The following is a 27,797-nucleotide window of genomic DNA, read 5'->3' as shown; positions in this document are numbered from 1 at the left end:
ATAATAATTATTTACTTGTTAAAAACAATCATTTACATTAATAATAATTAATTAAAACGTAGTTGATATTGGTAATATAATCACTGATTAACTTTATACATTAAAGTTGCGCTTATGACGATGAGAATCAATGCTATATTACTTTTTGCTATCAGATCTCACACACGACTGATACAACCAGAGCCATTGTCATTTATCTTAAGTGAATTCGAAAAAATGCCGTGATTTTTGTTGAAAATAAAATATTAAAAGCTTCTCTTCTGCCTTTGAATACTTCGCTTAGAATAAATTTTTTTAAACTTAATTGAATTGGTAATTTGGATCAACTTTTGACTTTAGATTAAAAATTGTTTATGCATGTGGGATCATTTTAATCTATTATGGCTAATAGCTCGTCGTGTAGTTAACCTACCAAAAAGTACTTTAAAAAAATGAAAACAAACAATTGACTGAGTTAATTGTTGAAATACCATTCATAGTCAGTGTTGATTTCTTTATCACATAACACATACATACATGTGACACATACATAATTGATATTCAAGTATAGTACCTACGATATAATTTCCGCCTAATTGGCGCCCTCACGGGTAAACAGTGATGTTAACAAAAAAATGTTTCAAACAAAAGTTGTTTATTTTTTTATAAGGAACATTTTTTACATTTAAACTTTTGTTCTATCTCTAACGGTTTACAAGACCCAGTTGACCTATGATATCTTTTTTCGGACGGACGGACGGACAACCGGAAATGGACTAATTAGGTGATTCTATGAACACCTATAGCAAAATTTTGTGCGTAGCATCAATATTTTTAAGCGTTACAAACTTTGGACTAAACTTAATATACTATGTATATTTCATATATACATGGTATAAAAATCGTAACAGAGTTTGATGGGGGCCATCAAACTCTCATGTTCTGGTATCAGATTGAATCTAATTCCCCGGGGTTCCTTTAATAGTCAATTTCGATCCTAAAAGGTAAGAGATAGAATAACACTTTAAATTAGATAGTTGATCCTCATAAAAAAACTAATATTTTTAATTTAAAACTTTTTTGTCGATAATCCTTATAGCTTTTGGAGGAAATACGACTTAAAAATATGACATTACTAGAGTGATACCCACCCGCTTCGCTGGGTTTAAAAGTAAATATTGATAGATTGCTCTCGCTTATCCCTTTTCTATAACACTCGATATAATGGTAAGGATTGTTTTACACAGGTAAAATATATGAATGATTTTCTATTTTTTTAAATGTATAATAGTCGTAATTATTCATTGAGTATATCAGAAAAGATGGCCGTGAAATATTTTACATTGACTATGATCTGAAATCTGTAATTTATGGTAATGTTAAACGACTACTTTTACAAAAATCTGCATTTTATGGTAATGTAAAATTAAATTAATTAATTTTTTTTTTAAATATATGTTTATAAATCATATCTCATGTGTTATTCTGAAGTATAAGCTATATTGCTGTACAGTTTCATTAAAAACCATTCGCTAGTTTTAGCGTGAAAGCGTAACAAACAAACGAACAAACTAACTAACTAACTAACTAACATGCGTACATTCGCATTTATAATATATAGAGAAGAGATTTTATTTAATCGAAAGAAAACACGCTAGCTACAGAAAAATACTTCAGCCAAAAGGCGTCAATGATAATAAAGATCATTTGTTTGTGTTAATAATTTTTAAGCCCAGGTAAATTTTCAAGATTATTTGAAGATCAAAGTCAAATGAATCTGAATCTAGAATTTCAGGTCATGAGCACAGGCGAGAATGTCCTCTATTGCCCTTGGAAACTATTGGTTAAAGCATTTTTATGTAGCTAGCGTATATTCTTTCGGTTAAACGCATTAATTATAAGATATTTTTAAGTCGTATTCCATCAAAATTTTCTTTTTTGAAAAAAATGTTTTAATTAAAAAATATTAGTTTTTTTAAAAGGATTGATCCTAATTTAAAGTGTTATTCTATCTCTGACCTTTTAGAATCTAAAATGACTACTAAAGAAATTCGGAGAAGTAGATTTAATCAGAAGTCAGAACATGATGTCCCCCATCAAACTCAGCAACTTTTGATTGGTAAATTACAAAACGAACTATTAGATAAAATAGATTAAAATGGTCCAACCTATATATAACATACGATCAAAATTTTCTTCAGAAAGTTACGTATTCAAAGATTATTAGACATATTGAACCATAATAAATTTTATTAAAGCTGTATAGGAAATAAAAAATTGATAAATTTGTTGAAATAAAATAATTGTTAAAATTACAGTAAAGTTATTACGTACATTACTTTATCTTTTTTGATAATGACTGCTAGACGGTAAAATAAAATATGTTTCTATTAATTTTTAATTAATTATCATACAATACACAAATTTTTAAGCAGTCAATAATTTAAAACTTTCATTGTGATTGTTTTGATTACTAAGAATCATGAATTGAATTTATTGCGATTGAAATTAAAATTATTTGACCTAAGCATTTAAGTTTTATGGTAATTTGGATTAAAAATACTTTTCCTTATAATGAATAAATAAATAAATACATAAATAAAAATATTTTTTATTTGGATTGTAACAAATATTATACTTTTTAATTACTCTTCGGTTTTGCACTGGAGTCTCTGGTTTTTCGGAAGTGTAACTTTGGTCTTCCTTTTTCGAATAATTATCATTAAATTTTGCCTTTTTTATATGAAAAAAGATATCGGTCGTGGGACCCCGCTAGGAACGAAGTTTCTTACGAAACTGTACAAAAACAAATGTAAACGTTAAATATAGGTAATCTGTTTTTAATTACTCATGTAAATGAAGTTAAGTATAATAAATAATTTACGTTTATAAATTGATGTTCGTAATAACAGCCAACAAAATAGTAATAGATTATTTGGTTAGTGTCAAGTAGGCATTGTTCCCAGCGGACAAAAATATAGTGCACTGAATTTTGCCATTTTTGTACTATACTAAACAAAAATAAAATAAGAAGAAGAACATATCGTGGTTACCATGGATATGGTACACACACGCACACAGAAAGCATATGTCACATTGTTACGTGACGGTATCTGCCAGTTGGTTCACCGTGGCCGCGTTAAGGAACTTCGTTCCAAAAATTTTATTCTTTAAAATAAAAATTTTTATTATTTTATGTAGAAAGAGTCTAAAGTATGATTTTATAAAAACTAGAGTTAATTATATTTTTATACTAATAATAATATTACAAAAAATAAATTAAATTAAAAAACTGCATAATTTATATATTTATAGCTATGGAAAATTAATTAATTAGCTGATAAATATAAGAAATAAGATTTAATGATTTTATATCACAATCGAGTCAGGAGCTTTTAGGAGAAGGGTTCCCATACGACATAAGGGCGTCAGGTAGATTTGTGAAGAAAAAAAAAGAATAATCTCTGGAATTATTTGATCGATATGCAAAGTTTCTGAAATTGCCCCACTTATCGCTCCTTTTTGTTCACAATTTATTGAGTTATTTATTTTTTGCGGAATTCTAGTTTTTTTGAACACATAAAATACAGACCATGTATTTTGTTTTAACTATCATCCGCTTTTTCGCGACCTTAAGAGTTAAATTTCCAAAAGTCAGGCAATTTAAAAACAAAGACTACCGCGTTATAGCCTTTAATGTTATAGTGCGGAATCCTAATTTATTTGAAACTAAAAAATAGACTATGCTACTCGCTGATAATGTAACTTTCTAACGATGAAAGAATTTTAAAAATTGATTTTGTTGTCGATTTAAAAATGAGTATTTTCATATAAACTTTCATCCGCTTTTCAACACCTTAAGAGTTGAATTTCCAAAAATCCTTCCTCGGGGCTCACCTAGAGTGTCAAAGAAATCGACATGAAAATTTTAACGATCCTGTTCACAGTATTTTAGGCAGTGCGTTGATATGTCATTCAGTCAGTTTTTCGCTTATATATTGTCATAACCGGGATTTTCCAGTAATTAAATAGAATTTGGATACGTCACTTGTTTTTAGGGAAAATCGCTGTCACCACGGCAATAGCTTATGGTACTCTTCCAAAACTTTGACTTAAGAAATGAGAAGTAATTGTTAACTAAGGAGAAATCGTTAACGTAAGTTAGCCACTGTTCAATTAATTAAAACAAACGATTTAATTGTGAATAAAATACTTACTTATTTATTAAGTATAACTATTACAACGTTAAGACTAATAGATTAATGTCTAATGAATTTTACAGTTCAAGAGATTCTGTTTTAAAGTCTAATGAGATTCTGATTAAATAGATGTTAGGCATTCCCTTTTATACTTTTTTTTGTCCCTGAGAAGAGTTAATTAATTAGGACATGCGTATCGCCTATCTATTACTTCAAAAAAGCCTTTTTCTTTGTCAATCTGACTGTCTACATGCTGTAACGTAGAAGAAAGTACAGTAAAGCATGATACCAATAATTATGGCTTAGGGACGACCCACACGACCTTTCAATTTATTTAAAACTCAACGCAGCCATTTCCGATGAACATGTGTGGTAAGCCTGTCCACCTGTCGGTCTGTCAAAATATTTTTTATTAAGTTTTTTAATTTTTTTTTTTTTAATAATATTAAAGACAGTAAAGAATTTTTTCGCTTAGGTAATTGGGGTAGAAGACTTGGATTTCTTTTTTTTCGCAAACCTGACACAAGTAGAACAATCATAACAGTTTAAAATTAGGCGCGAATCGAATCTAAGCAGCGGCAATGTGAACAATTATAATTAATGGGGCGGTATAATTGATCACACTGTCGTCGTTTGAATGAGAACGAAGTAACCGACTCCACCCACATCATAAAATTTAAATGTTTGGGATGTAGTTTAAAATAAATAAAGATTAAAAAATAATGATGTGGGTGGCCTCTGTTATAGACGTTAATGTCAGAGAAACAGAGGTTAAACCTCCTTATTAATATTATTATTATTATTATTATTATTATTAATATGATAAAATACATAGCCTTGCCATTTCAGTGATTCAGGCATTTAAATCGACAAACTCAACAGACTCACTAAATTATACTTCTGAGTAGGTAGCCCTGTAAGGATTGTCACCATAGCAGCGCCTCTCAAAGTGAAGGTATGGGTGCACAGAACATTTGCACTAAGCTTCCATCTATATTAATTATAAACGAAAAATTTCTGTTACGAGAAAATTTAACAAATTATTTCTAAGTAATAATTATGAGGAAAAGTTAGTGAGAACGAATTAAATGTTCATTTGTTTCATTATAATTTTTAGTATTAATTCATGCAAATAAATTTTTTTAAAGAAAACCTTCACATTTAATGTCATTTAACAATTGCACATAAATTTTAAATAAATTATTTTATGTTGATATCGGGAATTTTTATTTATATTGGGAATTTCTAAGAAAATAAATAAATATTGATACCGTTTTTGTTTATCTCTTAAAGTTACCAACTTTAATATGATTTTTTTCGATGATATTGTACATTATTAGTATAGGCTATTGATTATGTTATATAGAAAAAAACAAAAATTTTTATTAGTTTACGAAATTTTTGGAAAATAAATGCTTTTTCACCCCTATCTTCAATTTAATCAACCCACTCTCTAATTTAATAGCACTTTTTCTTATGGTGCGAAATTTGGAAAAACTAAAATATACGCATTTAATCATTTTCAATCTAGATTATCCTAGCTTGACACCCTCCCTCTTCACTGGGCTTAAAAGTAAAAACCACTACTTCATCTCCTCCACGATCTTACTTATCCTCCTTCCATAACACTCGAAGGGATTGTTTTACAAAACATAAATATATGCAAAGTTTTCAATTATTTTAAGTGTGAAATAGTCATAACTCATTGAGTATACCAGATAAGATGGCCATGATTTTATTGACATTTACTATTTTAAATTTTTACAGAAATCTGTAATTTATGGTTCAAAATTATGATTATAGAAGGAGCAGTCAAATGTCAGATTAAATTTAATTTTTTAATTTTTTTAAATATATCTTTATAAATTATAGCTCATGTGCTGCTCTGATGTATGAGCTATATTGTTGTACAGTTTCATTCAAATCCATGCGCTAGTTTTTACGTGAAAGCGTAACAAACAAACAAATATCCTTACTTTCACATTTATAATATATAGAGATTAAGTCCATCATCATAGGAGATTTAGTTTCTTTTGTTTTTCAAATGGAGCACTTTTTTCGCATCTTTCGAAATCTCTAAATTTTTATCTATAGCCTTAATTTTTATGAAAATTTGGGACTAAGTTTCGTTTACCCTCTAGATCAAAAGTTGTATGTAAAAAGTACCTATACTTCGAAAAGTCAATACTTTCCAAGTTATTGGCGGTTTTTGAAAAAAAATACACCGTACACTTTTTAAAATACTATAAAAAACCTTGAAATGAAAAAGTTTCAAGTTATTTGCACGAAAATTAACGGAGTTATAATGGAAAGAAAGTTGTTTGTATTTTTTTAAATGTTTTATTCAGCACAAAAACTGATGAATTTACCACGGGAACTAAAATTAATGCTTGAAACTTTTCAATTTACTTTATTTAAATACTGAAAACATGCTCAAGAAGTCCTAGCAGTTTCGAATGTATATTTGAAATAATGTAATTTGAATGCAAAAAAAAAAAAAAAAAAAATCGAAAAACACAAAAAAAATATCGTTAAATAAATCGAAAAATAATAAATTTATTATTGGCATATATAAAACAAATTTATAAAAAACCTATTTTAAAATTTCAACTTTATGGTCGTCTAGTGCCCAAGCAAAGCAACTTTGTGATGAAATAAGTATAGTCAAATCGATTTGTTTTGAATGCTAGCCTGGTAGAGTGTTGTAAAGACCTTTTCGAGACAATCTGTATATTGAGTTATTATTTGCTGTTATCATTATGGGATATTCTCGTATCTTCAGTTTTTATTTGCAGTAAATATTATAAATTATAAGTACAAAGTTCTTAACCAGTATACACCATATAAAATTGATATTTAATTGATCAAGATTGAATTACAAAAATTAATTTATAAATAAATAATTCAAAGTGACATTTTGATAATGTCAATCATACAATGATAGAATAATGATATACCATTAAAAAAACGAATATTTAGTTTCAAGTTCAATTAGTTTATCATCATCTTAGCAAAAGATAAAATAAAGTATTTCCCAAAAATCATATACCGGTAATTAAGTATAAGTCTGGAAGTTCATAAATGGTTCAGTTATTTCATATTCATGAACATTATATCATTAACTAGAAATCGATTAATTGATATCGACTTCAAAAAGTAATTTAATGGGAAAGATGTTTTAATTTAAAATTATTTGATGATAATTACTGTTTTGAAATAAAAGTCTTTAGTTTTTTAGAGGTGGGGTTTTTGTTTCATACTGAAATGGATTCATGATCCTTTACAACATAAAATTACTAAAAATGATTTAAAATTTTTTTCTTAAGGCTGCACGTTTCCTTTCTTGTTGGGAGCGGTATTTTATTATCAAATTTTATAAGCTATTTCATAAATAATCTCACAATCAGCTATAAGATATTCTGCACTTTTTCATTGCCCGATTTCGGCATCGAAAATTAAAAAATGTCACTTGTTGCTAAAATATCATGATCGAAGAATTCTAGACGAAGAGATTAAGCCCCGGAAAACAAAAGGAAAGTTTTTACAAAAGGTGTCTTATTTCGAAAAAATGCGATATTTCGAAAAATTTTCAAAATTTTTTGTTAAAAAAACTGAAGATTCTAAATCTAAAGGCTGTACGTTTCCTTTCTCGTTGGATGTGACATTTTATGGACTATTCAATCTGACAATCAGTTATAAGATATCCTGCACTTTTTCGTTGCCCTATTTCGGCATCAAAAATTTAAAAAAATTCCATTCTTGTTAAAATATCATGATCGAAGAATTCTAGACGAAGAGATTAAGCCCCGAAAAATAAGGGGAAAGTTTTTACAAAAAGTGTCTTTTTTCGCAAAAATGAAAGATTTGTGAACCTATTACTCATAGCTTCACATAATACCAACTTTGAAATAAAAAAAGAAAAAGAGGTATGAGCAAATGTAAAAACTACTATTTTCGCTCATTTTTTCTTCGGGCATCTACGTATCTAAATCGGACTTACGTCAATCGATAGGTATTTTTTGAGATCTAGAATCTTTCTTGGACGTCAATTTTTTTTTATCGCAAGAAAATCGTTTGTTTGATTTTTGCGAATTTTTTCGGTTTTTTAGGCATTGGTGATTAGCCGTAAGCAAAAAAACGCTATGTTTCTATAACAACGCATTTTTTGTTTTGCTGATAGCAATTTTGTCATCTGTTCCGCAAATTAATTGGTTTATTTATATATAATGTTCGAACGATGGGTGCCTTCTTCTGTTATGGACTCTTATACCAATATGGTAATTCTGTTAGATTCAAATTTTATGTGTCCATAATAGAAAATTGATAGAAGTATTTATTCTTAAATTATAGTTTACTTTCTTGTGAATTTTTTATGAAAAAAGTCTTTATTAATACTAAAGAATTGACATATAAGAAACACCTTTAGAGCCAGAGTGTTTGTATTATTTGGAACAGAACCCTAAAAAAAAATATTTTACGGTATTATTTAAAAAAATAACTACAATAAACAACTAAGTACAGTAAAACTTGGATAAGTGGCACCTGGATAAGTGAGAAACCTCCATAACTGGAACTCATGATTAGATTTCAACTCTTTGGCATTGAATTACCTCTGTTATTGGGGCGATGCAAACCTCTATATCTGGAATTTGTTCTTTTGATCGGGGGCGTAGTTACCGCCGTATCAGCCGTATCAATGATACGGAGCCCCCGAGCTACAGAGGCCCCTTACGTATACAAGCAAAAATTAGTAAAATGTTATCCACAATGTCACTTAAGAGACCATTCTCGTAAGCATTTTAGAAAAACTGCAATCGTCTTCAGCTATACATGATTCAATGAATCAATTTGCTGAAAAAAGGCAAGAAAAGTGTATATTTAATTTGAATTGTTTGGCAAGCTCAATTTCTAGGAGGAAGTGAAAACTTATAATCAATAAATATTTATTTTAATTTAATGCAAGCAAATTGTTTCTTTTGTTAGAAATCTTCACTCTTCATTTGGGCCCCCCAAATAATTTTGATACGGGGCCCCTCCAAGGCGAGCTACGCCAGTGCTTTCGATTCTATCGTCATGGTTATTTCTAACTGAAACAGCGAGTGAATTTTATATGCATTATATGCGTTTTGTTTCTTTGTTTGCTTACTTATTCTTATTCTACCCACAGATTCCGCACTCAGCTAATTTTGTTCTTTCAGTTTTAGTCTTGCTTTACTATCATACGGATGTTTATTTGAAAAATGCCGAAAAATTGAAGATAATATCTGTTTATTAATTTGGAAAGACGCGTGATGAAGTCGTTATCGAATTTAATGTGCTAAAATCTTCTCTTTGTATAATAATTCAGAATAAAGATAAAATTCAATCACAATATTCTGAAGAACAAGGAAAACTCAATCGTGTACGTTTATCAGAACAGTGTTTGCTAACATGGGTCAAGCAACTTATACGTAACAAAAATGTTCCAGTACAGTAGAACTCCAATTATCCGAATTAATGGGGACCAGGACCCATTCGGATAATCAAATATTCGGAGAATCGGAGTTTTTTAAAAAAAATTGCCATTTTTTAGCCGAGAGAAAAAAAGCTACGTTTTGATATTGCACTATTTTTTTATTGAATTAAATGAAAGAAACATCATATTTTCACATGTTTTAAATATAAATAAAATGTACTTATGTACAAGTTTAGAAATAAAAATCATTGTTTTTTAAACATCTCCGTCAATGTAAGCTGTTTTGCGGTCTTCATCCGTTTTCGGGCAGCCAGGTCACGCATTCGCTTGACGGTGAGCAGTTGCAAGTGGTCACACTCGGGCTGACGCTCCATCCACTTCAAAGCAGTTTCGAGGCCGGCAAATGCTTCACTTGCTGATGGTCCAGCGTCTACTTCAACATCAGCAGAAAGTTCTTCTTCCACTTCCACTTCAACATCTTCTCTCACACTTTCAACAATTTCATCGTCATTGAGAATTTGAAAACCAGGGTCAGACGTGTCACAAGCCATCCACTCTCCTACATCTTCAGCACTTACTTCTGTACAACCAGGAATTTTTACAATCATTTTTCTTATTTCCTCTAGTGGCAACGCATCTTCATCATATTCATCCTCTCCATTTTCTTGTTTCTCATTTTCATCAGATTCTTAGACTTTTTTTGGACAAATTTTTTTCTGAAAGTGATTCGGATAATCGGCGATTCGGATAGTCGGAGTTCGGATAATTGGAGTTCTACTGTAACAGCAATGGTTGGTTGGAAGGGTTAAAATAAGAGACGGTATAACTTTCAAAGCAATTTGTGGACAAAGTAACGCTGTTGATGTTAACAAACGTAGCCAATGAATTCAAGAACTGCCTGTTCTTCTGCGCAATTATTCTGTTGATGATATTTTTAACGCACACGAAGCAGGTTTATTTTATAAGTTTTATAAGTGTCTACGCGATAAAACTTTCACCTTAAAAGGTGAGTCCTGTTATGGCGGAAAACTTAGTAAAGAGCATGTTACAATACTTCTGGGTGCTAACATGACAGGAACTGAAAAGCTGCGTATCATATTAATTCTAAATCTAAAACTCGAAAATGTTTGAAGCGTGTTAAAACTTTGCCTGTGAAGATTAAAACTCATTATTTCATGCGTTACTAGCTTAATACCCACCCGCTTCGCTGGGCTTAAAAATAAATACTGATAAAGAACACCGTGTTAAAGCCTTCACTTCTCCGGCTCTTTTTTTATTTAATGTAAAATATCGCAGCGCACGCCTATAGCCTATAGCCTTCCTCGATAAATGTACTATCCAAAACTGAAAGAATTTTCAAAACGGACCAGCGGTTCCTGAGATTATCGCATTCAAACAAACAAACAAACTCTTCATCTTTATAATTAGTATAGATTTTATTTAATAATTAAACCTTTATAACTGAAATAATTTGTCTTCTGATCTTTTTTACTTGGAACCCCCTGTAAATAAGACAGATATTTCTTTATACCTGGATATCTGAGACACTGGGTAAGTGGAATACCTTCATAAGCGAGACAAATTTGTAGGTCCCTTGACGTTTCATTTAATCAGGTTCCACTGTATTAACATTATTATTAAACATGAACTGTATGTTTTACTGTCGATTGCCTGTGCATACATAAATAAATAAAATATTATGTTTTAATTTCTATTTTAACTACATTATTTTAATATCAGAGACAAGCAACATCATTATCAGTTACAACAATAATTTTAACATTGTAATAATATACCTATCTAGTAGGTACATTTTTATTTTATAAACATTGTATTTTAACAACAAACACGTGTTCATCAGATTTGTGAATATCTAATAATAATAATTAATTAATTGATGTACATGTTTATTTTTTAATAAATTAGTAACAAAAAAATAAAAATTTTAAAAAATGTTAAAATATTTATATAGTTTTAAATATTTTGTTTTAATTTCAATAATATTTTGTTATTTATTTAAATTAAGTGATGCAAAAGTGTATACACGATGTGGTTTTAAAGATGAATTAGTTTTTAATAAATTTGATAAAACCTTTATACCACAATGTGAGTATTATATTTTATGATTTTACACCTTTAGTCTGGATTAAGAATATTTTAATTGTATGCTTAATAGACTACAAACATATGCTAAAATTTTTTAAGTGAAATGACACACCAAGAATCATGTTGAACAAGTGAAAGCAAACAATTGACTGAGTTAATTGTTGAAATACCAAGTATAGACAGTGTTGCTTACTTTTTCACATTACACATACATAAATGTCACACATATATAACTGATATTCCCATATAGTATATATACCATACCATTTGCGCATAATTTGCGCTCTCACGGGTAAACAGTGATGTTTACGAAAAAATGTTTCAAAATAAGGAATATTTTTTGTATTAAACTTTTGTTCTATTTCCAACGTTTTAGAAAATGGGTCCCACAGACCCAAGATCTAATTGACCTATGTTGCTCATTTACGAGCTCATGTTATAAAAATTTCAGCATGATATTTCTTTTCGTTTTTCAGTTATCGTGATGACAGACGGACAGGTGACAGACAGACAGATAACCGGAAATGGACTAATTAGATGATTTTATGAACACCTATACTAAAATTTTGTTTATACCATTAATATTTTTATCGTTACAAACTTGGGACTAAACTTAATATACCTTGGTATATTTCATATACATAGTATAAAAAGATGCTCCTATATGTACAAGTAAGTTTAGGCACCATGGCGTCAGTTTTGCGCGGTACAGGATGAGAACAGGTGAGAATTGAATGTCACCCTTCTTAATATCTCACCAGCAAATATGTACGACGTTGCTGGATACTAACTCTGCATAAGTATTCGAAGCGAATTATATAAATGCCGTACAGATATAAATCACGTAAGGCTTCGGAAACTGACGGGAGATCAAAAATTTTTGTTACTTCTGGTACCGAAGTTACCGAATTTATACAGTCAGTATCCAGCAACGCCGTACATATTTGCTGGTGTAGGAATGAGGCACGAAGTGGTGTGTCATTCAATTCTCACCTGTACAGCGCAAAACTGACGCCATGGTGGTTAAACTTACTTTTACATGTAGGAGCTTCTTTTTCAGCATGAATCCCTGGTCATTTCATCCGAAAAACTTTAGCATGGTCTTGTAGTCTATAAACTTTATGTAATTAGTTTTTGTTAAGCGTAATGGTACATGTATATATGTCGCGGCCAACTGAGCTATATTCAGCCATTCAATCAAACATCTAAGCAAATGAATTAGATCGATACCGTTTAACTACTTGCCTAGTCTAGTCATTTAAATTTAGTTCCACTTTCTGCCATCTGGTGCTGAATGCCACACACTGTCAATATGGCGTTGGCAAGTAACAATATTGTTGGTGTTTCTCTATATTGTATTTTCTCTATATTGGAAGAGTGCAGTGACCAAAAGTTGAAATAACTATTATAGGTACCATTAAAAATTGGTTTTCACGGCAAGAGATTCAGTACTTAGATACAAACCCTACCGGTGAAATTTCCGAAAGTGCAATGAGATAGGTAGTTGAAAGCTTGATGTGAATCAATATCGCAATAATAGATGGGCTTATTTTAAAAACAAAGTTCCTTGCGAATTCAAACGTCGTGGAAGTTTAACTGCGTTATCAAATAATATTTTAAATAGTAACATGTGTACCTACTTTGTTATTGAGTTACGCTTTTTGGTCTCGTGATTGCCAAAGAACAGTATGTTATATTTTAAATACGCAAATAAACAATTTCTTATGTCAGATATTTCATATTATTTGTCAAATGGTCCTTCTATTGTATGAGTAGCCTAAGAATCAGCCATCCAGTTTATTAAATGTTGTATTAGACGTTGCATATCATTAGTACAAAGCGCAAAGCACAAAATTTTGATTTTTTCAAAATAAAAATATTTTTGTATTTTTGGTACAGTAACCAAAAAAGTACTCATGCGACTTTCTCTAAACGCTTAGTTTTCGAAATATAAATTCTTGAGAAATTAAAAATGCAATATTCGATTTTAAGAAAAATGTTTTTTTTTTTCAATCTCTGAGAGAATTCGCTTAGCTAACGCAGCTTCTGCGTTACGAATTTTATTAAATAATCTTATCATTTTTTTTTATATTATAATTATGTAACTAATATTTATTTGAATTTAATGACGCATTGTTTTAATTTTAACATTATAATTTTAAAACATATTTAACAAACCTACAACATCCTCTGTCTTGTCAAAAAACGGCAAAAATACATTTCACTGGGCGCTCGTTTCAAATTATTTTTAAATAAAAATTATTGATAAAATGCAACAAGTGAACATTGAAATATATTTTCGTCGATTTTGGAGACATGCCAAGTAGTTCAATAGTACGGATTCGGGTATGGATTGTTTTTTAGAACTGCTAATTTCGCTTCTGATAACTCAAAAGTAAAAATCACCGTTTTATAGCCTCCACCTCTCTTGATCTCACTCATCTCCTTCTATAACATTTCGTAGGGATTGTTTTACACAGCTTAAATATATGAATATATATGAATTGTTTTACATTTACGATTTTAAATTTTTACAGAAATCTTTTATGATTCAAAATGACGATCATAGATGGAGCAGTAAAATGGCAGATTAAATTAAATTTTTTAAATTTATTTTCTTTAAATATATCTTTATAAATTAAAGTTCATGTGTTATCCTGATATATAAACTATTTTGTTGTACAGTTTCATAAAAAACCATTCGCTAGTTTTTGCGTGAAAGGGTAATAAACAAACAAATAAACATCCTTACTTTCACATTTATAATCTATAGGGATGTGTAAATTCATAATGCTCTAATTATTGTATATTTTTGTGAATTTAGTTTTTAACTTATTCTATTTGCTACAAATTTAAAATAAATATTTCTGTGGCCTATATAAAGCATTCTGTTAAAATATATCCGATTCAGGAACTTAAAAAATTTATTAGCTAGCCCAGTTTTGATTTCTTTGGCTTCAGTAGCATTAAATCATTTAAGCATAAAAAAATAATCAAAATAAAACCTTAAAGATAATAAATAAACAATACACCTAATAATGCCCTGTATATAAAAAACCAATTGATTAATTTTATCTGGGACAGAAAAATTAAATATTAAAAATAAATCCTAAGGTAGGATTATCGTTATATATATCGTTATGTACCCTGCAAAGAAATAAAGGATTAATATTAAGCTTAAAATAAATAAATTATTATTAAACCCTTAAAAATTATTCTTAAATTCAATTGTTGGCAAGAAGAAATCTGTAAAATAAAAAATTTTAGTTTTAAATGAGGCGGAAATATAAAATAAATATGGAATGAAAAATTACACAATTTGAAAGTGTTTCATTAGTAGCCTATTTCCATTTTTTCTAGAGATGGTATAAAATTTTATTTACACTTTACACAGGTATTTTCTACCTTAATTTAATTTGTAATTTTCATATAGTTTCCTTTTTGGTCTAAGAAATAATATAAGATTAATATAATATTGACCCATCGCATAGCCAGATGAGACATATTTTTTATGAGATTTTATTGATTTTTAAACATTTCTATCGAAAAGTGTTCATGATTATTTTTAATTAAATTGATTTTAATCAATTTTTCCACGATCGTTTTTTTCAGCAAATATATCATTATTTTCGTAATTAAATTATCTTTCTTGGGAAACCAATTTCGAATGGTTAACAGAACGGTGTACTTGCCTATATTGGCTTATCTGTTCATATGATATGAACAGATGTACACCGATTTGGAAATTGATATGTTTCAGAAGAAAAATAATTCATTAATTACGAAAATAGAGATAAAGGCTTGCCTGAAAAAAACCGTTCATTGATTAAAATTAATTTAAATAAAAAAAGCCATGAACACTTTTCGATAGAAAAGCTATGAGAGGCATGTTTATAAAAAAAATCAATAAATTTCATAAAAAATATGTCTCATCTGGCTATCAGATGGGCGAAGATCGACCTTCTACCGTCTCTTGTACTATTTCATTTTTATTTTTTCAATTTTACTCATTTTCATTTGTATTTAAAATAATTTAGTTTTTCTTTTACAGGATTCTCTAATTTCAGTTTATTATTTAGTCTGTTTCAGGTACACCAATTTCAATTTTTTTTCTATTTCAGATCTATATTTGCTTGTATTTTAAATTCATTACTTTTGCATTTTTTATTTATTTTATATTTCGACCTTTTAACATTGACTTTATAATTTTATATAGACTATAAGCATCGCCTATCTTTCCGTACAGTGAGAAACATGCCAACATCTGAGGTAATTGCTTAGGTCAGCTAGGGACATTTATCAAAAAAATACATTTATCAAAAGAAAATAGGGACATTTAACAAAAAAATATACATTGAATATAAGGACATTTATCAAAAAACATACATTGAATAACAAATTTTCATATCACAAAATGTTTTACATAAAATATCGTCATTTGACTTAAAAAAAAATGCTTATCACGCATTACTTTACATTTTTTCTTACGAATCTACAATGGTTGGACCTAAGCAACTACCTCAGATGTTGACACGCTTAAAATCGTTTGACACTCAGTCTATATAACTCTAAAGTCAATTCCTTTTTATTTAACAGTTTTCGTGTTAAGTCAACAATACAATTTAAGAGTAATTATTAAGCCTTAATACTAATCCTTTTTTTCTTTCTAGGGTGTGCGTATTTTTATTTATAACGAAAATTCTACCTTAGGATTTATTTTTAATATTCAATTTTTATGTTTCAGGTATTAATCAACTATTTTTATTGTTGATTTATTTATCTTTAAGGTTTTATTTTTAGTCTTAAAAACTGCATACCTAATTCATCTAAAAAATTTAGCTAAATATTTTTATTGTGGGTCTGAAAAGGAATATATTTTAACAAAATGTATTTGACAATATGTTTATCATCTAACATCATTGAAATACGAAGAAATTATTGTGAGAATAAAAAATATTCTTTTACTATAACTTGAGACACTAATATTAATTAAAATTTGACTCTAACCACCAAGCTATTTTATAATCAATAATACCCAACGTTAGGTAATCGTGAAAATTGGCGCCAAATGTATTTTTTATATATATATATATATATATATATATATATATATATATATATATATATATATATATATATATATATATATATATATCGATTATCAACTATTTTTAATAAGAAAAACTAAATTTAATAATATTTCATTAAATGACTCAACAATTTTGGTAAATTTTACTTAATCCATTGTTTTTAAAATTATATGTTTATGTCTGAAATTTATGACCTTGCACGTAAGTTTTGGTTGTCTACCTTATATTTAATAATTTATCAACAAGGGTCTTACGAAACATTTACTACCACTTTACTTTACCGTACTAAAACAAACTATCTGATGGAAACTCTTCGCCATTGAATAATTAAAAATAAAATATATGACGTATCGAAGAATTACAATTGTATACAACTATCGATACAGATCGATAGATTAGGATCCATCATGGTACCTACATTATTTTTTATATTAATATAAAATGGACTAAATAAATAATGTAGGTACCATTACAGGAAGAGTCATATTTTGCGATGTATGTTTCAGTTTTTCATGAAAAAACGAATAAAACGACGTTTTTTTTAAAATGAAACCTTGGTAGATCGACTTATCGCCCCAAAAAACCCCTACATACTCATTTTCATAAAAGTCGTTGGAGTCATTTCCAAGATCGTTGATATATATATATCATATATATATATATATATATATATATATATATATATATATATATATATATCATATATATATCATATATATATATATATGATATTATATATGATATATATATATATATATATCATATATATATCATATATATATATATATATATATATATATATATATATATATATGATATATATATATATATATATATATATATATCAACGATCTTGGAAATGACTCCAACGATTTTTATGAAAATGAGTATGTAGGGGTTTTTTGGGGCGATAAGTCGATCTACCAAGGTTTCATTTTAAAAAAAACGTCGTTTTATTCGTTTTTTCATGAAAAACTGAAACATACATCGCAAAATATGACTCTTCCTGACATCTATTGGTGTATATCGTAGTTAATGAAATAAAATACATTACCGGGACATTCAAATTGGTATTTGTGTGGAGACATTTAAAACGGTCTTCTATTAGTGATAAAATTTGTGTCTTTTTAAGAATACCGAGCAAAGCTCGGTCATCCAGATATTGATAGATGGTACAAGAAAATTAGATATCTATAATTAGAAAAATGTGTCGCATCCTTGAAATTTGACACGGCGCCAAGGCGACAAGGCGCTAGTTTTAGAACGTATGACTATTTAGACTTAGGTTGCGGGTTCGAATCCAGGCAGTGGCAGTGTGAACAATTTATAATTAATGGGAGTGCAGAATTGATCACATTGTCATCGCTTGGATAAGAACGAAGTAACCGACTCCACCCACATCAAAAATGTAATTGTAAATATGTTTGTAATTTAATAAATAAAGATTAACAAATAATGATGTGGGTGGCCTCTGTGATTAGACATCCGTCGCAAAAACGGAGGTTAAACTCCCATTATAAAAAAAAGAAAGAGATACAACAAAAGTTTAAATGTAAAAAATGTTCCTTATAAAAAAATAATCAACTTTTGTTTGAAACATTTTTTCGTAAACATCACTGTTTACCCGTGAGGGCACAATTTTGGCGTAAATTGTATAGTATGTATTATATGGGGATATCAGTTATGAATGTGTGACATGTATAGGTATATGTGTAAAGTAATAGGTAATCAACACTGTCTATACATGGTATTTCAACAATTAACTCAGTCAATTGTTTGTTTTCACTAGTTTTAAATATCATTTTCATACATAATTTTATAATTTATATACGCCATACTTAAACCATTGATATCTGGATCATTGATGGAGCTAGAAATTCGAAATTTTTGTTTGTTTGAATGGTTTTTTTTGTAATTTGTCAAAAAATTGGTTTTTACTAGACCCTCAATAAAAGGATTAAGTCCTCCCCCTTCGATCCGAGTGTCAATTTTTCGGTACCAAGTTGTTACAACCAAATAATCAACTGTGCCAAATATTAAAGATGCAACACCGTTTTTTCCGTATTACCATGATTTTTAAATAATTTTGTTGTACTATTAACCATAAATTGATATTAATCATACTTTTGATATGGATTTTTGGTGTCTGATAAAAATATTTCACGAAATTTTGGTAAAATAGTCTAATTCGTTGATTTTAGTTAATTAATAATTAAATAAAAATGTTTCTAATTTTAATATTAATCAAATTAAGTTACGGCGAATGACTTTTATAACAAAAATTCGTTGAATACAGAAATGAGCCTAGGACCAATTTTAACAAATTTTTTTACTTTTCATTATAAAGTATAATTGCAAATTATTAAAAGAATAGGCAATATTCTTAGTCTAAGATCCCAACTAGGATCGACCTTCACCCATCTGTTTACCGAATGAAAGTTATTTTTTATGAAATATAAAATGTTAACAAATATCCCTGCAATGGGTTGCGTAAAAAAATGTGGTCAAGACTACTTTTAGTGAAAATATCAAGAGTAAAATTTTTTGAAATTTTTCACTGACTTACATATCTAACGAATATTGATCTACTCGAAAGTAAAAGCCATAAAGAATATGCAGCAGCTATGCTGTCTGCCTCTTTTTGTTCACTATTTTCGAATTTTTTTCAAGTTGTGAATAGTAATTACGTTCATCTGTTAATTCATTGCCTCACATATATAAATAAAGATAATTTTATTGCAAATACGGTGCTATATGATTGTCCACAAAATATCAGTCAAAAAATAAAGTTTAAAAGCTTTCCAAGTTTTGATATTTTTATTAAAAGTTGTGGACCATATTTTTTAGGGCAACCCACAACAGGGATATTTGTAAATATTTTACATTTCATAAAAAATAACTTTCATTCGGTAAACAGATGGGTGAAGGTCGACCTTAATTCGTATCTTGTACTATCTAACATAAATGACAGAACCTTAGTATAAAAACTCATAATTTTAAAAATTTTTAAATTGAGTTCTGCTTATCGGTACTAGCAAATATTGTTTTTATGAATACAAAACTTTAGTTTTATACATTTTTTAATGAAATTTCTTAATATTACAGGGGCCTGTATGGTTGACAGTGAAAGTGGTAGAGATACAACGAAAGTTGGTGTTGGACCCAGTGGTAGCCAGAAATTCGGAATATTTCAGGTAACGTTCTTAATGGGTAATTTGAAATAATTTTTAGATTCAATTTTAATTAAATTTTCAGATAAATAGCAAAGACTATTGTCAAAAAGGCAAAGCTGGTGGTCATTGTAATATTAAATGCGAAGGTTAGTAGTTGTTTTGGTTTTTTTATGAATTTATTTTTTTTTCTAGTTATTAAATAACCTTGAATGTAATTTGAACATCTATGCTGATTATATGTGGAGCGAATTGTAAATTATCTTTCTATGCGATTACAATTATGTACACTGTTTGTCAAAAATTTTGCATTTGAAACCTGTACAGATACGCCAGTAAAATCTTATAAAAATAAAACAAAAAAATCGCAAAACGCAATGTGAAGCTGCTTTTTTGGTATGTTATTTGGACCCCATAGAAGAGTGTAAAAAAATATTTTTACGTATTACGCAAGTAGCACTTTTTTTTTGCTTGCAAAACGTAGTTCTACACTTCCCTAAGGGGTCTAAATTTCATATACCCAAAAAGCAGCTTTACATCGCACTTTTCGAAGCATTTGCTAGAATACTTTTCTTTTTCTTTTTAAATTTTTCATAAGGCTCACTAGTTAAAGCTACTTACAAATTTTCAACTCTCTATCTTTTATATTTTTGAAGAAAATGGACAACAAAGTTTTGCCCTAATTTGCCCCCTACGAGAAAACAATGATGTTTACGAAAGATTGTTTCAAATAAAGTTTTTGTTTTTTTTTTTCTTTAATAAGGAACATTTTTTACATTTAAACGTTTGTTCTATCTCTCACGGTTTAACTGTGGGTAGGCTTCAATTGTTTATATTTAATATACTTTCAAAAAAGAGTAACAACTAAAAGCTCATAGTTCCGAAAAAGTCCGAAATTTTTGCGGTTTTTCACGGATTACGTAAATAGCACAAGTTTTTTTTTTTTTTTTGCTTGCAAAACGTAGTTTCACACTCCCCTAAGAGGCACAAATAACACACCCAAAAACCAGATTTACATCGCGTTTTGCAATGTAGAATTTGACTGCCGTAAGATTGAATATGAGACAGTTTTCATATTTTTTATAATATAACTGCATTCTTTTTATTCACAAAAATTTAATTGCCAAGCCAGAAACTGTTTCTTGATAAAAAAAAAGGAGCTATTTACTGAAGATGCATTTGATTTCATTTTGGAAATCACAATCCTTTAATTTCCTTCAAATTTTTTACTAAATAATTGGTTGTATTGATAGCTGGGAGTTGCAACTCGCCAACTGGCGATAATAATTCGTACTAATTAAAATCAGAAGATGCCCCGAACTCAGTAGTTACAATTTCGAATGCCAGGTGGCAATACTTGTACTTTCCACTTTCAAATTCAAATCAGATAAAATCAGGCGGAATTCAAATTCAGGAAGTGTACCGCTTTTTCAGTAGTTCCAATTTAGCCTACCTGATTACTTACCATTTATCATCTTCTCAAATAATTTGTGGATCGTCAAAGTGGAGGGGTTGATTTTGAGAATAAAAATCTAAATACAAAAGGACTATTAATGTTAGTAAACATTTTTAAGCAATCAACATAAGATTACATCTGACAATTAATTCAATCAATCAAAGTTAATTCGAAGGACTACATTGGGTTCGGTTTTTTGGATAGTTGAATGGTTGGATAGTTAACATGGCGATATTATATTCGGGATCTACCATAACGTAACGATTACTAACATGAGCACAGTTGGAATTAAAAATGCTGAGTTTTAGTGATGTATTTTATGAACAGTCCCTAAGCAAATATTTTATAACAACATGGGCTGTCTAGGCAAAAGCTGCATAATTTCCTTATATACAATAAGAAGATTGAATGCAAACGATAGCGTTTGTAATGAATCCAGAAAATTTATTTTGATAAATTAAAAGAACTAATCACAATTTATTTTCCCACTTTTGTTTAGTAGTGTACTTATAAAAACACAAATAATTTTAATCGTAATTATTTCAATAATAATTATTGGGAAATTTTGTTTTAAAATCTATTTTTGTACTTAAGTTATTTCCAAAGCGATTATTGTATGCTCCTCCGTGACTGGTTTTATCTGTCCAAATGGAAAATGATTAAATAAATTTGTGAAGCCTTGAACATTCGATTAATACTACCCTGACATTGATTACTATCTTCGGTAATCAAACTAATTAAAACCCATGGAAATTTTCATTTAATTTATATTTCGTTTAAGTAACGTATTCGACATAAACTGAATTAATATTAACAATTTTTTTAATTTTAAGTGCAGCAAGTGAAATCAATCATCGCGCGGTTTGTTGTTGAAATACTTGTATATAAAGTGTTGAATATCAGTGGTTACATTATTATACCATGTATATATGAAATATACATAGTATTATAAGTTTAGTCCCAAGTTTGTAACGCCTAAAAATATTGATGCTACAAAAAAAAAATTGGTATAGGTGTTCATAAAATCACCTAATTAAGGTAGTACCTACACGAAAGTGATATTCCAAGAATTTCTCAAAACTCAGAATATAAAATATTTAATTCATAATACACTTGCTGTTAAAATTAGAAGATGATTTACCATGCCATACATGAGATATTAGCAATTAAAAGTGACGCAATTTGTACGTGTACATGGGAGAAGTGTATAAAAATACACAAATTTACAAATATTATATTTATTTACCAATGAATGACGTCCACCATCTCTATGAAAAACTAATATAATGTAGAATACTATATTTAGAAAATATATAAATAAAAATAAAAATTATTTACCATATAGTTTCGATAAAAAACTTAAATTAATAACTCGTTTTAGCGATGATTTTTGTGGAAAGCATATAAAAACTAATGGTAAAAGTATATATCAAAGTATGTGTGTGTATACGAATAGAAGATATAATTGTGTGTAACTACAGTCTGTTGAAAATAATATATTGTATATGTATAATAGTCATAGCACAGTTGATACACTGAATGATAGTATTAGTCCAAAACTTTTTGACTGGACGGTCACGGAGGAACTACCTTAATCCATTTCTGGTTGTCCGTCCGTCCGTCCGTCTGTGGTCACGATTACTCAAAAACGAAAAGAGATATCAAGCTGAAATTTTTACAGCGTGCTTAGGACGTAAAAAGTGAGGTCAAGTTCGTAAATGAGCAACATGGGTCAATTGGGTCATGGGTCCGTAGTACCCATCTTGTAAACCGTTAGAGATAGAATAAAAGTTTAAATGTAAAAAATGTTCCTTATCAAAAATTAAACAACTTTAGTTTGAAACATTTTTTCGTAAACATCACTGTTTACCCGTGAGGGCGACAATTAGGGCGGAAATTTTATAATATGTACTATACTTGATTATCAGTTATGTATGTGTCACATGTTGGTATATGTAATGTGATAAAGAAATCAACACTGACTATACATGGTATTTCAACAATTAACTCAGTCAATTGTTTGTTTTCACTTGTTTTTAATAAATTAAAAAAGATTACAAATACCAACACAATTATGACAAACTTATGGCCGTCTTTTGTTTTGGTTTTCAAAAATTTGCAAATGTATTCCTATCTAGAATTTTTTTTCGTTACAAACTAGTATAAAATTAGTATACCTTGGCACATATTTTATATATGAGTACAGGGTATACAAATGAATTAGCAATCTTTTTAGAGCTCCAAAGCCAAATGGTAAAACAAAATATTTATCATGTCGTCATGTTCATCAGTCTATTTGTCAGCAATTTATAGGGTGTGTAAAAGATAACTTCAATATCGATATATCGGTAAACCATATTTTGAAATACGACCATCGGTACGTATTAAAATATCTTCTGACACATATCAATATTTTGTAAATATCGATAGACAGTGTGTCGCATTTAAGATGAAGACACCTTCATATTTTCGTTATTTATAGGAATATCGATGTGAAATTTTGCAGTCACACATGATGGGTCACATATTTTAAGATATACTTAAGCGAAAGCAGAACTTTAAACTCAACCTACTGTCAATTTGTCCAGTTTTTACATTCCATAGCACATTAGTTATAAAATTAAAAAACTTTTATAACTAGTGTGCTATGGAATGTAAAAACTGAACAAATTGATAATTTAATAGTGTTATGTTTTCAAATATTGCAATAAACTTGTAATAGTGGGTGTGGACCAAAATAATAAAAACAATAAAAAAGTGGATTTTATCATGAAAATCGGTTTACTTATTGGTATCAAAAATATTCTGAGACACTTTTTCTAATAATTTTTCTTCGATATTTCTAACCATCTCTGACGCTTTTCAGAATCGACCCTTTTGGTCAATTTGTAGAGTTTAAAGTTCAGATTTCGGTTAAGTATCTTAAAAAATGTTAACCATCATCCTGCATGACTATTTCAATTCGATATTTCCATAAATAACGAAAATATGAGGATGTCTTCATCTTTAATGCGACACACTGTATATTGATATTTTGAATAATAATAATTAAGCCTATAAGAGTGAATTTTTGTTGAATTCTTCGAATTGAGACATACAACAGCTAACATTTCATTCTCTCGCTTTGAGAACGTGTAATAGACTTACGATTGAGGATGCAAAATCTATGAAATTGATGCTAACATCTATGAAACTTTCAGTTTTCTGAAATAACTCACTAAAACTACGCTTGACCACAGATCTACTTGTCCATCAATACTACATAAAATTAAAGCCAAAAATAAAAATTTACTCATTTTCTGTTAGAATAAGAGAGAAACGGATGTCCATCAATTTATAAGTTTATGAAAAAGATTTCCTGGTCCATGAGAAAAACCTACCGCTTCCTAAATTTTATGTGTGTAAGAAATTGCGCAATATAACATAAATAACACGTAATATATACAAAGTCCCAATGGCGAGGTAATTACAAAGTAATTCTTTGAATATTCAAAATATTGAACAAGTGACATAATAATCATTTTTAACCTAAAGCAATGTCCATGAAGATCGTTTTCTGCACCCCTAAAATCCATAACAGCAACTTTTTGTTTTTGAATACGAACCTGAAAACACAGAGTCGGATTTAGGTTTGTGAAATCTTAGCCTAATGCGGCAACATGTTAGGGGATAATAAAAAAACAACGGCGTCTAATATGGCTGAGACGGATCTGTATTTTTGTTTAAAAAAAAAAAGTGCCTTGCGATACTGTGGACCTAGAGCGCCATCACCGTCAAAATCCGCCACTGTGCAAATATATGTAAACTGTTTTGGGGACATCATTTATACAATATTAAAGCGCGTCGAGCTTTGTTTTAACGCAAGTGCTATTTTTCTGTGCGAATTAATTTTTTATGGAATTTCATTGCCAAATTATATGTATATTACTTGCACTGCGCAAATTTATGAAGTTGCCCGTTAATTAAAACATCATCGCTGATTCGTTAAAAATAAATTTAACATATTTTGAACTTTTACATAAATTAATTTTTATTTTTGTTTTCCAGATTTATTAAATGATGACATCACAGATGATTCTAAATGTGCGAAATTAGTACAACAACGTGAAGGATTCCTTGCTTGGGATGGTTGGAGATTGAGTTGTAAAAATCGCAACCTTGATGGTTATCTATCATTTTGTCCTGAAACACCACCAATGCGCAGTTACGATAGTGATTAATTCTTAAGTGTATACAAAAATGGAGAATATGTATTACTAATATGGCGGGATAACATCTAAAACTCTTAATTCATTCGCAAAAATGAAATATTTTGAGATCGGTTTGTCATGTTATTGTGTACAAAAATCCCAACAAAATTTTTCTGTGCAAACGGTCTTTAATTTGTATGGGCCCGAAACTTGTAACTCTATGCTCAATCATAATAACGACATGGAAATACATTTTTTAGATAAATTGGATTAAAAACAAGTGGAAACAAGCAATTGAATATGTTAATTGTTGAAATACCTTGTATAGAAAGTGTCGAATGTCAGTGCTTACATTATTTTTAATTAATTTTAACAAATTATGGCTGCCTTTCGGGCACCATTTGTTTTGGTTTTTGAAAATTTGGATAATTTTCAAAAGTATTTTCTAGAATTTTTTTTTCGTTTTTCGAGAATCTTTCACAAGTTAGTTGAAGCTACCTGCAAATTTTCAACTGCCCATGTTTTATGGTTTTGAAGAAAATGGACATCAAAGTTTTGTATTATTAATTTGCGCCCTCTCGGGTAAACAGATATATTTACGAAAAATGTTTCAAACAAAAGTTTTTTTTATTTTATAAGAATCATTTTTTTCTCTTAAATTTTTGTTCTATCTATAATAGTTTACTAGATGCGTCCTTCGGACCCAAGACCTTGACCAATGTTGCTCATTTACGAACTGAAACTCACTTTTTATATCCTGAGCTAGCTTTAAAAATTTCAACTTGATATCTCTTTTCGTTTTTTATTTTTAACGTTGACGCACGTGCAGACAGACAACCGGAAATAGACTAATTAGGTGATTTTATGAACACCTGTACCCAAATTTTGAAATCGTTAAAAAAGGAATATTTGGTAATATTAGGATATAATAAAAAAACAAAAATATAAAATAAAAAGACTGAATACAATGTATAGTTTAGTTTTAAACAATTGAATGAAAGTTTTAAATATACACAGATCTACGCTAGTGGAAAAAATATTTGAAGAAAGAATAAGTCTTAGAAACTCTGAAAGTCTTAGGAACTCTAAAAAAAAGTCTTAAGAACTCTTCTCAACGTTTTTGTACTGTCAAATTCAGGCTTAATAAGTCTGGATAACTCTAAATTAGGCAGTCCAAAAACGTTAAGAATTTCAGAGTTTCTCAGAATTTAGTTTATAAGACTTATTCTCTTATTAAATATTTTATCCACTGGGAATATTTTTAGACATAAGCAAAAATTACATTATCGAATGATGTTATCCCGTTCTTAAAATAATTTTTTTACTTATTGGTTAAAATGTTTCGTTTCCATTTAATTGGGAGCTATTTTTAATTCTTCATACAAAGAAAGTATTGCATTCGCATTTTTACCCTGAAGACCGTGACAGTAAAACTGCACTTACACGGATTTCGTAATTTCGCATATGGATCAATACTATTTAATGATAGGTACAATATGGACTACTTGTGTCAGATTTTATCCTGGTAGATATATTTATTGCCTGGATTTTTTTTATTTTACTGGTGTGACAGATATTTTGGTCAAGTTTTGAGCTGTCACACCGAGATATTTTGAAAGTAGACCTCAAACGAACAAATTTTAAAAAAAAGTAATTCCGCGATAAGGGTAAATTTTATTGGCTTTATACATTAAAAATCGGTGTGACAGACCTTTCTACCAAGATAAGTGCTGTCACACCAAATTTTCCTGAAAATAGATAAAATCTGCAATCCATATTGTACCTATCGTTAAATAGCATTGTTTCATATATGCAAAATTTTGAAATCCATATTACATTTAACAAAATTACACACATATTCTCCATTGCAAACGATTTTTGAATTCTAATTTGGAAAACTTTAATCTTTGTATACATTTTATTTGTTATTTTATTGTTAAAAATTTTAGTTTAACTTTTTTTTGAGTATATTTGTTTTCTTTTAATTTTTCAGGAAAATTTGATAAAAGAGGATAAAAGGAAGAATGAAAGTGAATACTGTACAAAACGTTGATTTTTTAAATAAAAAAATATTAAAAATAAATTTTTCACTTTACTTTATTTAAAACAAAAAAAATTAGGTTAATCCAAGTACAAATACTACATAAAAACA

At 28.9% G+C, this 27,797-nt stretch overlaps 1 protein-coding gene across 1 annotated transcript; it reads left to right on the top strand.

Annotated features, from left to right (window-relative positions):
• The first annotated feature begins 11,570 nt into the window (after positions 1 to 11,570).
• LOC123300803 (lysozyme-like) lies at positions 11,571 to 27,728 on the top strand. Its single transcript, XM_044883456.1, has 5 exons — positions 11,571 to 11,739; positions 19,935 to 20,023; positions 20,085 to 20,148; positions 25,503 to 25,658; positions 27,639 to 27,728. Exons 1-5 carry the CDS (start codon positions 11,586 to 11,588, stop codon positions 27,659 to 27,661), a joined length of 486 nt encoding a protein of 161 aa, XP_044739391.1. The 5' UTR covers positions 11,571 to 11,585; the 3' UTR covers positions 27,662 to 27,728.
• Positions 27,729 to 27,797: the final 69 nt, after the last annotated feature.

The sequence above is a fragment of the Chrysoperla carnea genome, chromosome 5 (assembly GCF_905475395.1).
Source record: "Chrysoperla carnea chromosome 5, inChrCarn1.1, whole genome shotgun sequence".
Lineage (NCBI taxonomy): Eukaryota > Metazoa > Arthropoda > Insecta > Neuroptera > Chrysopidae > Chrysoperla > Chrysoperla carnea.
The sequence above is the reverse complement of the archived record's forward strand: the minus strand, read 5'-3'. Positions and strand labels throughout refer to the sequence as shown.

Coding starts and splice junctions, on each gene's coding strand:
- LOC123300803 (XM_044883456.1), top strand. CDS start 11,586: ATGTTAAAATATTTATATAGTTTTAAATATTTTGTTTTAATTTCAATA. Junction 11,740..19,934: donor TAAAACCTTTATACCACAAT/GTGAGTATTATA, acceptor TTAATATTACAG/GGGCCTGTATGGTTGACAGT. Junction 20,024..20,084: donor AGAAATTCGGAATATTTCAG/GTAACGTTCTTA, acceptor TTAAATTTTCAG/ATAAATAGCAAAGACTATTG.